Below are 13,031 nucleotides of genomic sequence, written 5' to 3'. Positions count from 1 at the left end.
TCGGTGGAGGAAGCCTGATAATATTGGGTTGTTTCACAGCCAAAGGCCTTGGATACTTGACCAGGATCGATGGTGGTCTCAATGCTGAGCTATATGTGAGTATCCTACAAGACTAGTTACTTCGTACACTCAAGTACTATAGGTATGAAAAGGATGACATAGCGTTCCAGCAGGACAGTAACCTAAAGCATACGTTGAGATTCGCGAAAAAATGGTTCAATGGCAATGAAGTAAAGCTGGTAGATTTGCCCCCAGAGTCACCAGACCTCAACCCAATCGAACACTTGTGGATAGAGCTGAAGAAAAAACTGTGTACATACCCAAGACAGTCGACCAGTATGCACCAACTTTGGGAACGTGTAGAAGAGATCTGGGATTAGATTTAGGTTGAGACATACTTGAATCTGATAGTGAGCATGCCCAGAAGGATTCAGGCGGTGTTGAAAGCCAAAGGTGGATTTACAAAATAGTAACAAAATAATAAAAACGTAAATTTAGATTTTTAGGAGCAAAACAGTAACAATGCAGTGACATGGCAAGAATCTGCATAACTAATCATATGCTAAATAGTTGCAAGTCAAATTTATATATGAGATAGCTGAGATAGAGGTCTATGGAATGATGGTAGTCTCACGTTCGAAGCAGTAGTGGATGGTGAGATATGGAGCCGGAAAGTCAAACGTTTAAAACATTGTTACCCTTTTGCTCATCAGTGTATATATAACTCCTATTAGTAACCCCTTCCGACAGAGCAAATCTTCATTTTTTTACATTTTAATTTTTTCCTCCACATCTACCAAAAGCAATACCTTTTTTACTTTTCTTTCAACATAGCTTTTTTTTGAGGGACGAGTTGTAGTTTTGAATGACACTATTCATTTTATCATATAATGTAATGAAAAATAGCAAAAATTCCAAATGGGGTGAAATAATGAAAAAAACAAAAAACAAAAGCAATAATACACTGCTCAAAAAAATAAAGGGAACACTTAAACAACAGAATATAACTCCAAGTAAATCAAACTTCTGTGAAATCAAACTGTCCACTTAGGAAGCAACACTGATTGACAATCAATTTCATATGCTGTTGTGCAAATGGATCAGACAATAGATGGAAATTATTGGCAATTATCAAGACACCCTCAATAAAGGAGTGGTTCTGCTGGTGGGGACCACAGACCACATCTCAGTACCAATGCTTTCTGGCTGATGTTTTGGTCACTTTTGAATGTTGGTTGTGCTTTCACACTTGTGGTAGCATGAGACGGACTCTACAACCCACAGAAGTTGCTCAGGTAGTGCATCTCATCCAGGATGGCACATCAATGCGAGCTGTGGCAAGAAGGTTTGCTGTGTCTGTCAGTGTAGTGTCCAGAGGCTAGAGGCGCAACCAGGAAACAGGCCAGTACACCAGGAGACGTGGAGGGGGCCGTAGGAGGGCAACAACCCAGCAGCAGGACCGCTACCTCCGCTTTTGTGCAAGGAGGAACAGGAGGAGCACTGGCAGAGCCCTGCAAAATGGCCTCCAGCGGGCCACAAATGTGCATGTGTCTGCACCACTCCATGAGGGTGGTATGAGGGCCCGAAGGCCACAGATGGGGGTTGTGCTCACAGCCCAACACCGTAAAGGACGCTTGGCATTTGCCACAGAACACCAGGATTGGCAAAGTCGCCACTGGCGCCCTGTGCTCTTCACAGATGAAAGCAGGTTCACACTGAGCACATGTGACAGACGTGACAGAGTCTGGAGACGCTGTGGAGAGCGATGTGCTGCCTGCAACATCCTTCAGCATGACCGGTTTGGCAGTGGGTCAGTAATGGTGTGGGGTGGCATTTCTTTGGAGGGCCGCACAGCCCTCCATGTGCTCGCCAGGGGTAGCCTGACTGCCATTAGGTACCAAGATGAGATCCTCAGACCCCTTGTGAGACCATATGCTGGTGCGGTTGGCCCTGGGTTCCTCCTAATGCAGGACAATGCCAGACCTCATGTGGCTGGAGTGTGTCAGCAGTTCCTGCAAGATGAAGGCATTGAAGCTATGGACTGGCCCGCCCGTTCCCCAGACATGAATTGAGCACATCTGGGACATCATGTCTCGCTCCATTCATCAATGTCACGTTGCACCACATACTGTCCAGGAGTTGGCGAATGCTTTAGTCCAGGTCTGGGAGGAGATCCCACGGGAGACCATCCGCAAACTCATCAGGAGCATGCCCGGGCATTGTAGGGAGGTCATACAGGCACGTGGAGGCCACACACAATACTGAGCCTCATTTTGACTTGTTTTAAGGACATTACATCAAAGTTGGATCAGCCTGTAGTGTGTTTTTCCACTTTAATTTTGGGGGTGACTCCAAATCCAGGCCTCCATTGGTTAATAAATTTGATTTCCATTGATGATTTTTGTGTGATTTTGTTGTCAGCACATTCAACTTTGTACAGAACAACCGAAAAGCAGAAATTCTAGCTTTGTTTTCTACATTTAATTTACGGCTTAAATAATTCAGATTTTGACAGATCGGACTTTTATGGACCTGATGCTACCAAATGTTTTTTTTTTCTTCATTTATTTATTTTCAAATTGGGAAAAGGGGAAGATTTACATTTTTAGAGTTTGTTATTTATATTTTAATTTTTTTTTATCTATATACTGCAATACTTAATAATTACTGATCAATGGGCAATGGAAAGATTGCTCTATGCAACTGTTCCATTTAAATACCACTGGCAGATGCTGGCTGTATAACACAGCCACCACCTACCGATTGTGGAGCAGGCTCAACTCCTGTGCCTGCTCTGTACACCTGCACCCGACATAAAACATACCAGAACCCTGAAGGGGGTTAAATAGTTACATAGCCATTTAGGTTAAAAAATACACAGGTCTATTAAGCTTATGTCTTGCAACAAGTTTAATTTGAAGAAAAAAAGAAAACCTTGAGCCACTACTATATATTTTATCTTTCAGGGAAGGAGGGAAGGGGCATCTTTCCTGTCCCTACAAAGACTGGTGCAATTACTTTTAATTCATTGATTTAACATAATTCTCCCCTTTAATAACAATAGCTCCTAATATTAACAGACATTGCATCAGAAAAATCTTTGGGACTTTAATACAAATTCTGTCATTATATATTATATTTTATAAAAAATACATTATATTTTTTTAGCTTGTCTAAAGTTACCATATGGAATTCTTGCCGGGAGAAAAGATCTCTTTATTCCATCCATACATTATGTTCTCACTATGCTATGTTATTTTTACAGCATGAATCCCAAATCAAGGTTAAGACTAGCATGGAAATGAAATTATATTTGACTCATGAGTTGTATCTTTTTTATGCACTTTAAAATTGTATTCACTTTTGTATTAACATAAAACCAAAATAGATGTAGGCATTGATATGAGTGAGAATAAGATTAGGTTAAATAAAGTCAAAACACAAGTCGGCTGTGTCACCATGAGAAAATAAGGTGGGACAGCCTCTGCCTTTGGGTGCGCTAAATGACAACTTTATATATCACTTCTGGATTCTCACTTTCTTGCCAGAACTGAAAGAAAGCAGAAGTAATATCGCTAGCGGTCTTTTCTATATGAAAGCCACATGGCAGGTGACTGATTAGTGCAGGAACTTCATGTATTATGTCATAGGTCTATCATCATAAGTCTAAGTGTAAAAAACAAAAATAACATTACATTACAAAATCAAGATGAAAATGACATGAACTGAACAATCTTATATATCACATACTTTTAAGACATTTATTAAAGTATTACAATAAATATTTAAAAAAATGTCAACACATCTTGTAAGAAGTTAAAGCGTAACAATAATTTAAAGGTGTTTTAAAGATAATTTAACATTACAGATAGGCCATTAATGATTTATCAAATGTGTTAAAAAAAGTAAAAGCTGAATTTATCTGTGCAAAAGAACAAAATCAAATTTACAGTATAAAATTAAAAATGACAATACATTAAAAGGTCTAAAGAGGGGAAGTTAATTTAGACTGGCATTTTATGTGACAGAACAAAGCGCCAAATTTATTAAGAGACTCACTTCTTAAAAGGAATCTGTCAGCATGTTTTTGCTATGTAATCTGAGAGCACCATGATGTAGGAGCAGAGACCCTGATTCCAGCAATGTGTCACTTACTAGTTTGCTTGTTGCTATTTTGATAAAATCCCTGTTTTCTCTGCTATAGATAACAGTGGTCAGAATGCTGAGCCCTGTGTAACCCCACCCACACACCTGAGCTTCCTGTATCCACTTCCACTTACTGGGCTGTGTTTTGTTGTTTCAATACAATCAGTGATTTAACAGCAAGAGATTATCACTACAGGACTAGCTGCCTCCTGCCTCCTAGTTCAACCCCGCCCCCAACACTGATTAGCAGCTTTCTGTCAATATACAATATACACAAAAAGCTGCTAATCAGTGGTGTGGGCAGGCTTACATACAGCTCAACATTTCAAGCTCTGCTAGATCTGCATGAGAGAAAACCGAGATTCTATCAGAACTGCTGCACCCAGTAAACTAAGTGATACATTGCTGGAATCAGGGCCCCTACATCGCACTGCTGTAGATCTGCATGAGAGAAAACCGAGATTCTATCAGAACTGCTGCACCCAGTAAACTAAGTGATACATTTCTGGAATCAGGGCCCCTACATCACACTGCTGTCAGATTACATAGCAAAAACCTGCTGACATATTCCCTTCAATTTGGTGCATCTTTTATTTGTCTGTGTGCAAGAAAAGCAAATCTATGCGCGATAAAAGCAGGAATAAATTTTCACTGTAATTTATGACAATAAATTATTGGTCTCAATAAATCATGCACACCTCTTTTGTCAATTTTTGAAAAAGTGTTCAGGGAAGTGCAAAACTAGAAAAATTGTGCCCTTTTTGACACCAGGGAACTGGTGCACATCTAACAAGTTTTGTTTTTGTTTTTTTTAGTATTTACACCAGTACTTCACTTCCATACCTATAAGAATCACTGTACATTTTATACAACCATAATCACTATACCTTTTCAAATAGTCTAAAGCTGTGGATGACCACTCCAGAATTTTTTGGAACTTTTCCTCATAATATACCCTCTGCAATAAGTGAATAAGAAATTCTAGGAAACGAGATTTCTTCTTGAATTTCATGACTGTAAAAGAAAAGACAGATTGTTTTATTTTTTTTAATCATTTATCAAGAAGATATAACCAGATATTGTTGAAGACACAAATATTTGAATGAAATGAGGTCAAATGGTTTCATAAACAGCCGGAAAAGAAAATGATAGAAGTAATTTACCTACAGCATTACCACTCAGGTCACTGACAATAGTGACACAGGCATCAATCTGAAGCTGGCCTGTATTACTTGTACCTGTGACAGCTGAACATAAACTAGAGAAGAGTGACATCTTTTGGTTATTGATAATCACTGGATTTCCTGCCTGTCTAAAACATTCCCTTGTTCTTCAGTCACCACATTCTGCCCATCATTGCACTTTAGATTTGTTTCTGCATAGGTCGTGGCTCTAAAACTAAAGATTAGCTGGACCCTGGTCCATTGGCCTTGTTGCCCCCGTTCTACTAATCACAAGAAGTGCCAGGGATGCCGCAGTTAGGAGGAGGTTCAAAATGCTCTGCTCCAGTGGCCGTAGACTACCAACAATGCAGCTGGACCAGGGTTCTGCAAATCTTTTTCTTCTCTTTGATGCCAGAATTTGCCTTACTTAAAAGGGTTTTCCAAACCCCGAAATTCTTTATACATGTGAATGGACTAATAGTAATACAACCCCTGGCGAAAATTATGGAATCACCGGGCTCGGAGGATGTTAATTCAGTTGTTTAATGTCGTTGAAAAAAAGCAGATTACAGACATTGCACAAAACTAAAGTAATTTCAAATGGAAACTTTAGGGCTTTAAGAAACACTAAAAGAAATCAAGATTAAAAATGTGGTACCCAGTAAGGGTAATTTTTTTCAGAAAAGCAGAGGGAAAAAATTATGGAATCACTCAATTCTGAGGAAAAAATTATGGAATCATGAAAAACAAACACACAAAAGAACACTCCAATACATCACTAGTATTTTGTTGCACCAGCTCTGGCTTTAATAACAGCTTGCAGTCTCTGAGGCATGGACTTAATGAGTGACAAACAGTACTCTTCATCAATCTGGCTCCAACTTTCTCTGATTGCTGTTGCCAGATCAGCTTTGCAGGTTGGAGCCTTGTCATGGACCATTTTCTTCAACTTCCACCAAAGATTTTCAATTGGATTGAGATCCGGACTATTTGCAGGCCATGACATTGACCTTATGTGTCTTCTTTCAAGGACTGTTTTCACAGTTTTTGCTCTATGGCAGGATGCATTATTATCTTGAAAAATGATGTCATCATCCCAAACATCCTTTCAATTGATGGGATAAGAAAACTGTCCAAAATATCAATGTAAACTTGGGCATTTATTGAAGATGTAATGACAGCCATCTCCCCAGTGCCTTTACCTGACATGAAGCCCCATATCATCAATGACTGTGGAAATTTGTATGTTCTCTTCATGCAGTCATCTTTATAAATCTCATTGGAACGGCACCAAACAAAAGTTCCAGCATCATCACCTTGCCCAATGCAGATTCGCGATTCATCACTGAATATGACTTTCATCCAGTCATCCACAGTCCACGATTGCTTTTCCTTAGCCCATTGTAACCTTGTTTTTTTCTGTTTAGGTGTTAATGATGGCTTATGTTTAGCTTTTCTGTATGTAAATCCCATTTTCTTTTAGGCGGTTTCTTACAGTTCGGTCACAGACATTGACTCCAGTTTCCTTCCATTCGTTCCTCATTTGTGTTGTTGTGCATTTCCTGTTTTGGAGACATATTGCTTTAAGTTTCCGGTCTTGACGCTAGGATGTCTTCCTTGGTCTACCAGTATGTTTGTCTTTAACAACCTTCCAATGTTGTTTGTATTTGGTCCGGATTTTAGACACAGCTGACTGTGAACAACCAACATCTTTCGCAACATTGCGTGATGATTTACCTTCTTTTAAGAGTTTGATAATCCTCTCCTTTGTTTAAATTGACATCTCTCGTGTTGGAGCCATGATTAATGTCAGTCCACTTGGTGCAACAGCTCTCCAAGGTGTGATCACTCCTTTTTAGATGCAGACTAACGAGCAGATCTAATTTGATGCAGGTGTTAGTTTTGGAAATGAACATTTACAGGGTGATTCCATAATTTTTTCCTCAGAATTGAGTGATTCTATAATTTTTTCCCTCTGCTTGGTCTGAAAAAAATTACCCTTACTGAGTACCACATTTTTTATCTTGATTTCTTTTAGTGTTTCTTAAAGCCCTAAAGTTGCCATTTGAAATGACTTTAGTTTTGTGCCATGTCTGTGATCTGCTTTTTTTCAACAACATTAAACAACTGAATGAACATCCTCCGAGCCCGGTGATTCCATAATTTTTGCCAGGGGTTGTATACGTAATGTCTGTATTCCACACTGTTCCAGCTCCACTAGTGCTATGGCCCCCACCCCATCATTTTTTATATATTGTGCCCAACTCAACATATGATTGTGAAAACCATATCAGTCATATGCTTTGTCAGGGAGTGGGCAGCATGGTGGCTCAGTGGTTATAACTGTTGATTTGCAGCACTAGGGTCCTGGGTTCACATCCCACCAAGAATAACATCTGCCATGAGTTTGCATGTTCTCACCGTGCTTTTTGTGGCTTTCCCCCACACTCCAAAGATATACTATAAGAAATTTAGATGACATTTATCAGGGTAGAGGTGCAGTATATGATGGCTAGAGAGGAAAAGGGGCTGATAATGTGTGGGATGCAGTGTATGGGGGAATAGGGCTGATAATGTTTGGAGGAGGATAGGGTGCAGTGTATGAGGGTCTGGAGATGCAACCATATCCTTTATAAAAGAAGGAGCCTGATACTGGTAAATATTTGATTTTGATAGCCTTAGTTTTTCATATAAGTACAGCATGTGTAGCCCCTGGGTAGCATCCCCTCCACCATCAGTCCAAGGTTGCCAGGTCAAAAGAGAGGATTAAGGACCAATGGTGAGAATCAGGGAGGCAAAGTCTAGGAGGCTGAGAGAGCCCACAAAGAGACAGAGCAAAGGGAGAATCACATGTTAATGCAAAAACGAAAAAATCCCATGTCAAACAGTCACCAGGAGTTAAAGGGTTGTCTGGATTTAGAGTTACTGCAGACCTGTAGTTTAAGTGACTGCATACTGCGCGCTATGAGGATTCTCAGGTGCCGGGAACGGCGGTCATGTGACTGCAAGTATGTGATATGCATACTCCAGGCCATATTCCAACTAGACTGTATCCGGACTCGCTCAACGGCCGTGCCCATCTAGTTGGAATGTGGCCGGGAGTATGCATATCGCAAACTTGGGGTCATATGACCGCTGATTACGGCGCCGGCACCAGAGAATCCTCCCAGCGCGCAGTATGTGATGATTCACTAGTCTGCAGTCACATACAGTGACTGAATACTTGTAGTTTAAGACTGGGCAACCCCTTTAAGTAACCCCCTCCTTACCCTTTTTTTAATTTTGTACAGTAATCTCATCTTATTGTTAGTTAACTGCATCCAAGGATATGCTGCCACTTGTCTGGACAAAACTGGACTACCAATTAGACATTTGCCGTGTCACATATGGAAATCACTTTGAGCATATGTAGTGTAAGGATAAAACTTAGATAGATAATGTGTCTTTTCAAGTTAATAAATGTGTTATGTTTTCTTGAATAAAAATCCATAGGTTATAAATTTGCACCAACATTTTTGAATCACCCTGTATTAGGAAACGTTATATTACTGAATAGCATACAGAAAGGTAGCCCCAGGGAATTCACATAGCCTATGCTTGTCTTTATCTCTCAATAATACATGATAGATTTACTATAAAATATTATGCATGTAGAGCCGGCATCCTTGCATGCCTCCGCTCCCTCCACCGGCAAGGACGTAGACTTACTCACTGCTCCGGCCACCTGTCTAAGTCACCTGCCTCTGCGCATGTCTGGTAGATCTCCTGGCAGTGCACTTAGGGCGCCCACGCGCTCGCTTCCTGTCTCTTAAAGAGACAGCATGCACTCTCCTAAAGTTTCCCCAGCCAATAGCTGGGAGACACTTACTACTGAAGGCACTCCACCTGTTGGGAGGTGCCTGAGCAATGTTTGTGCAAAGTCAGTTAATACTTGACTGCCTGCTGTTAGGTCACCTTGTCCGCTTTGTCTGACCTGTCTGCTTTCCAGAAGTCGCACAGTCTGTACCAGTACCCGCGAACGTCATGCCTGCTGTAATGCACACGCCCGGGCTGAGCGGCGTGTGCGTGTGATTCCACTGGACCGTGCCGGAGAGTGAATGCCTGGAGGGGCGTAACTAGGTATTCACCCGATCCGACCAGGGTCGCACGACGGCATACGACGCCAGTGCACCAAGGAGGAACCGAGCAGAGGGACCAGGTGCTACTCCAGGACAGACCCCGGACACGGCTGTTGACCCACACAGGGGAATACAGGAACAGACAGGTTAGGCTGGCACACAGACTGGTGGGTATAGGCAGGCACGACTGGTATGCAGGCAGGCGGGTATGCAGGCAGGGGGGTAGAGGCAAGCACGGCTAGAGTGCAGACAGGGAGGCACTAGCAGGTAGGAACACAGGCGGGATAGGACCCAGTACACACTGGGACTCAGGAACAGAACCACAGATGTGGCGGACAAACACAGCAGAGTAAGGCCGCACAGAGTGGTGAGCGAGAGCAGGGCAAGACGAGACCGCCTAGAGCGGTGAGCGAGAGTAGAGCAGGACGAGGCCGCCTAGAGCGGTGAGCAAGAGTAGAGCAGGACGAGGCCGCCTGGAGCGGTGAGCAAGAGTAGAGCAGGACGAGGCCGCCTGGAGAGGTGAGCAAGAGTAGAGCAGGACGAGGCCGCCTGGAGCGGTGAGCAAGAGTAGAGCAGGACGAGGCCGCCTGGAGCGGTGAGCAAGAGTAGAGCAGGACGAGGCCGCCTGGAGCAGTGAGCAAGAGTAGTCAGAGCAGAGCGAGACTGCCGGAGCAGTGAGCAAAGGGTCAGAGCAGAGCGAGACTGCCGGAGCAGTGAGCAAAGGGTCAGAGCAGAGCGAGACTGCCGGAGCAGTGAGCAAAGGGTCAGAGCGGAGCGAGACTGCCGGAGCAGTGAGCAAAGGGTCAGAGCGGAGCGAGACTGCCGGAGCAGTGAGCAAAGGGTCAGAGCGGAGCGAGACTGCCGGAGCAGTGAGCAAAGGGTCAGAGCGGAGCAAGACTGCCGGAGCAGTGAGCAAAGGGTCAGAGCGGAGCAAGACTGCCGGAGCAGTGAGCAAAGGGTCAGAGCGGAGCAAGACTGCCGGAGCAGTGAGCAAAGGGTCAGAGCAGGCCAGAACCGATGGAGCGGTGAGCAAAGGCAGAGCAGGCTAGAACCGCCGGAGCGGTGAGCAAGGCAGAGCAGGCTAGAACCGCCGGAGTGGTGAGCAAGGCAGAGCAGGCTAGAACCGCCGGAGCGGTGAGCAAGGCAGAGCAGGCTAGAACCGCCGGAGCGGTGAGCAAGGCAGAGCAGGCAAGAACTGCCGGAGCGGTGAGCAAGGCAGAGCAGGGGGGACAGGGCTCTGTTCACACGGAACAGACAGGAAAGGAAAGGCAGAGCCAGATACCCACAGGGTACTTGCAGTGAAGTAGCGAGTGGACCACAAACTCACAAACGGAAGTACAGTGACAACGAGCAGGAGTTAGGTACGAGTTCAGACTCTGCAGAAAAAGGAAAGGTACAGACACAGGAAACAGGCTAGAAGAGTATACAGACAAGAACAGACACAGTAGCAAGATACAGGAGCGGGTCTAGGTATGCAGCCCCTAGAAGGCGGGAGGAACAGGCTAGGAGCGTGTTTAGACAGGACAGACAAGATACAAGAGCGGGTCTAGGTATGCGGCCCCTAGAAGGCGGAACGAACAGGCAAGGAGCGTTTTCAGACAGGCCTGGAAATACAGCCTCCAGGAAGGGCAGGCAAGCAAACACAGAAGAGGACCTGGCACATTCAGAGTGAGAGAGCACACTGAATAAAACACAATGCTCAGGCAGGGATTCATTGGAGGAGCTGGGTTAAATACCAGGTGACAGACAGCAATAGGCTGAGAACGCACAAGGGGTGTGCCCGCAGCAGGTACAAGAAACAGGAAGTGATCGGGCGCCGCCCTTGAGCAGTAGACACAGAGGCAAGCAGACAGCATGGAGGGAAGCCAGGCTAGCAGACTGGACTGGAGATCAAGTGCGCGCTCTTGCACAGTGGGAGATGGACCACTATGCAAGGATGCCGCCAGATATGTTACAGTACCCCCCCCCTTACGCCCCCTCTTCTTCAGGCCTGCCAGAATGTTCCGCAGGGAATTCGAGGGCCAATCCTTCACTTCAAGGAGATCACTTCCACTGTCCACAGGAAAAACTGGTCTCACCCGAGTAGTTAGGATGCTACCTCCTATCCAGCCATCCTCAGCAACAGACGAAATGGGTGGAGTACCAGGAACAGCACACAAGGAAGTCTCTCTCCACTTATTATCAGGTAGCACCCCAGAGGGTTCAGGAGACCACTGGAAGCCCTCGCCGGGTTGGAGGGGTGCAGAGACTCGGGGGTAACCTCTTCTTCGGGGTACATCTTGTCAAGCTCGCAGGATGAAATGGGCGAGGTATCAGGTACAAGGTGTAGAAAAGTCACTGTCTCTTTGTTATCAGGTGGTACCCCGGAGGATTCAGGTAACAACTGGGGGTCCTCTGCCGGGTCGGAAGAGTGCAGAGACTTGGGGGTAACCTCTGCTTCGGAGTACACTAGGTCGGACTCACTGGAAGAAGCGGGCGAGGTATCAGGTACCGAGTATAGGAGAGTCTCTGTCCATTCGCTATCAGGTAGCACCCCGAAGGGTTCAGGAGACAACTGGAGGTCCTCCGCCTGGTCGGAGGGGTGTAGAGGCTCGGGGATAACCTCTGCTTCGGAGTACACTAGGTCGGACTCACTGGAAGAAGCGGGCGAGGTATCAGGTACCAAGTATAGGAGAGTCTCTGTCCATTCGCTATCAGGTAGCACCCCGAAGGGTTCAGGAGACAACTGGAGGTCCTCCGCCTGGTCGGAGGGGTGTAGAGACTCGGGGATAACCTCTGCTTCAGAGTACACTAGGTCGGACTCACTGGAAGAAGCGGGCGATGTATCAGGTACAGAGTATAGGGAAGACTCTGTCCATTTGCTACCAGGTAGCACCCGAAGGGTTCTGGAGACAACTGGAGGTCTTCCGCCTGGTCGGAGGGGTGTAGAGACTCGGGGTTAACTACCGCTTTGAGGTACCCATTGTCAGGCTCACAGGACGGAGCGGACGAAGTATCGGGTACCGGGTGTAGGGAAGTCTCTCTCCATTTGTCATCAGGTGGTATCCCGGAGGATTCTAGGTGGGCAGAAGTCTCTTCGGGCAGGAGAACTGGTGCGCTACCCACGCATATTACCCGTAGGGGCTGCTCCGGGATACAGGGAAATGAAGCTTCAGCAGGGACTTCAAGGTTGGGATCAGGAGGTCTTTGGGAGGACAGACCCAGGCGTGACGGCTTGCCTCTACGCCTAGCAAGTCTGGACTGCCTCTTGAGGTCGTGAGAAGTATTCTGGAGAGAGTAGTCATCCTGTGTGGATTCTGGGTGGGCAGTAGTCTCTTCGGGCAGGAGGACTAGTGCGCTACCCACACACATTACCCGTCGGGGCTGCTCCAGGATATTGGGAAGTGAAGCTTCAGCAGGGGCTTCAGGGTTAGGGTCCTTGAAGACCATACGAAAGGCCACCAGGAAGGCCTGCAGGTCAAGGACGACAGGATCCCATAGGGGGGTGACCCATTTCAAGGCATCACCCGCTAGGTAGTCAATCATAAAGGCCACTTTAGCCCAATCGGAAGGAAAATAGAGTGGGTAGGCCTTGAAGTGTAGCATGCATTGCTCCACAAATGCA

The 13,031-nt window shown here is 45.3% G+C and overlaps 1 protein-coding gene across 3 annotated transcripts in view; it reads right to left on the bottom strand.

The window, feature by feature from the left end:
* CFAP54 (cilia and flagella associated protein 54) overlaps positions 1 to 13,031 on the bottom strand; it is a 526,588-nt gene that overhangs the window by 307,823 nt on the left and 205,734 nt on the right. For all 3 annotated transcript variants that reach the window (XM_073651573.1, XM_073651574.1, XM_073651575.1), the window contains exon 31: positions 5,034 to 5,160. In XM_073651573.1, the coding sequence (XP_073507674.1) occupies positions 5,034 to 5,160 (127 nt within the window). The remainder of the gene's footprint in view (positions 1 to 5,033; positions 5,161 to 13,031) is intronic.

Source organism: Phyllobates terribilis, unplaced genomic scaffold (genome assembly GCF_046119375.1).
Source record: "Phyllobates terribilis strain yellow unplaced genomic scaffold, ASM4611937v1 Scaffold_11__3_contigs__length_659146591, whole genome shotgun sequence".
Taxonomy (NCBI): Eukaryota; Metazoa; Chordata; class Amphibia; order Anura; family Dendrobatidae; genus Phyllobates; species Phyllobates terribilis.
This window is presented reverse-complemented; position numbering and strand designations above follow the sequence as displayed.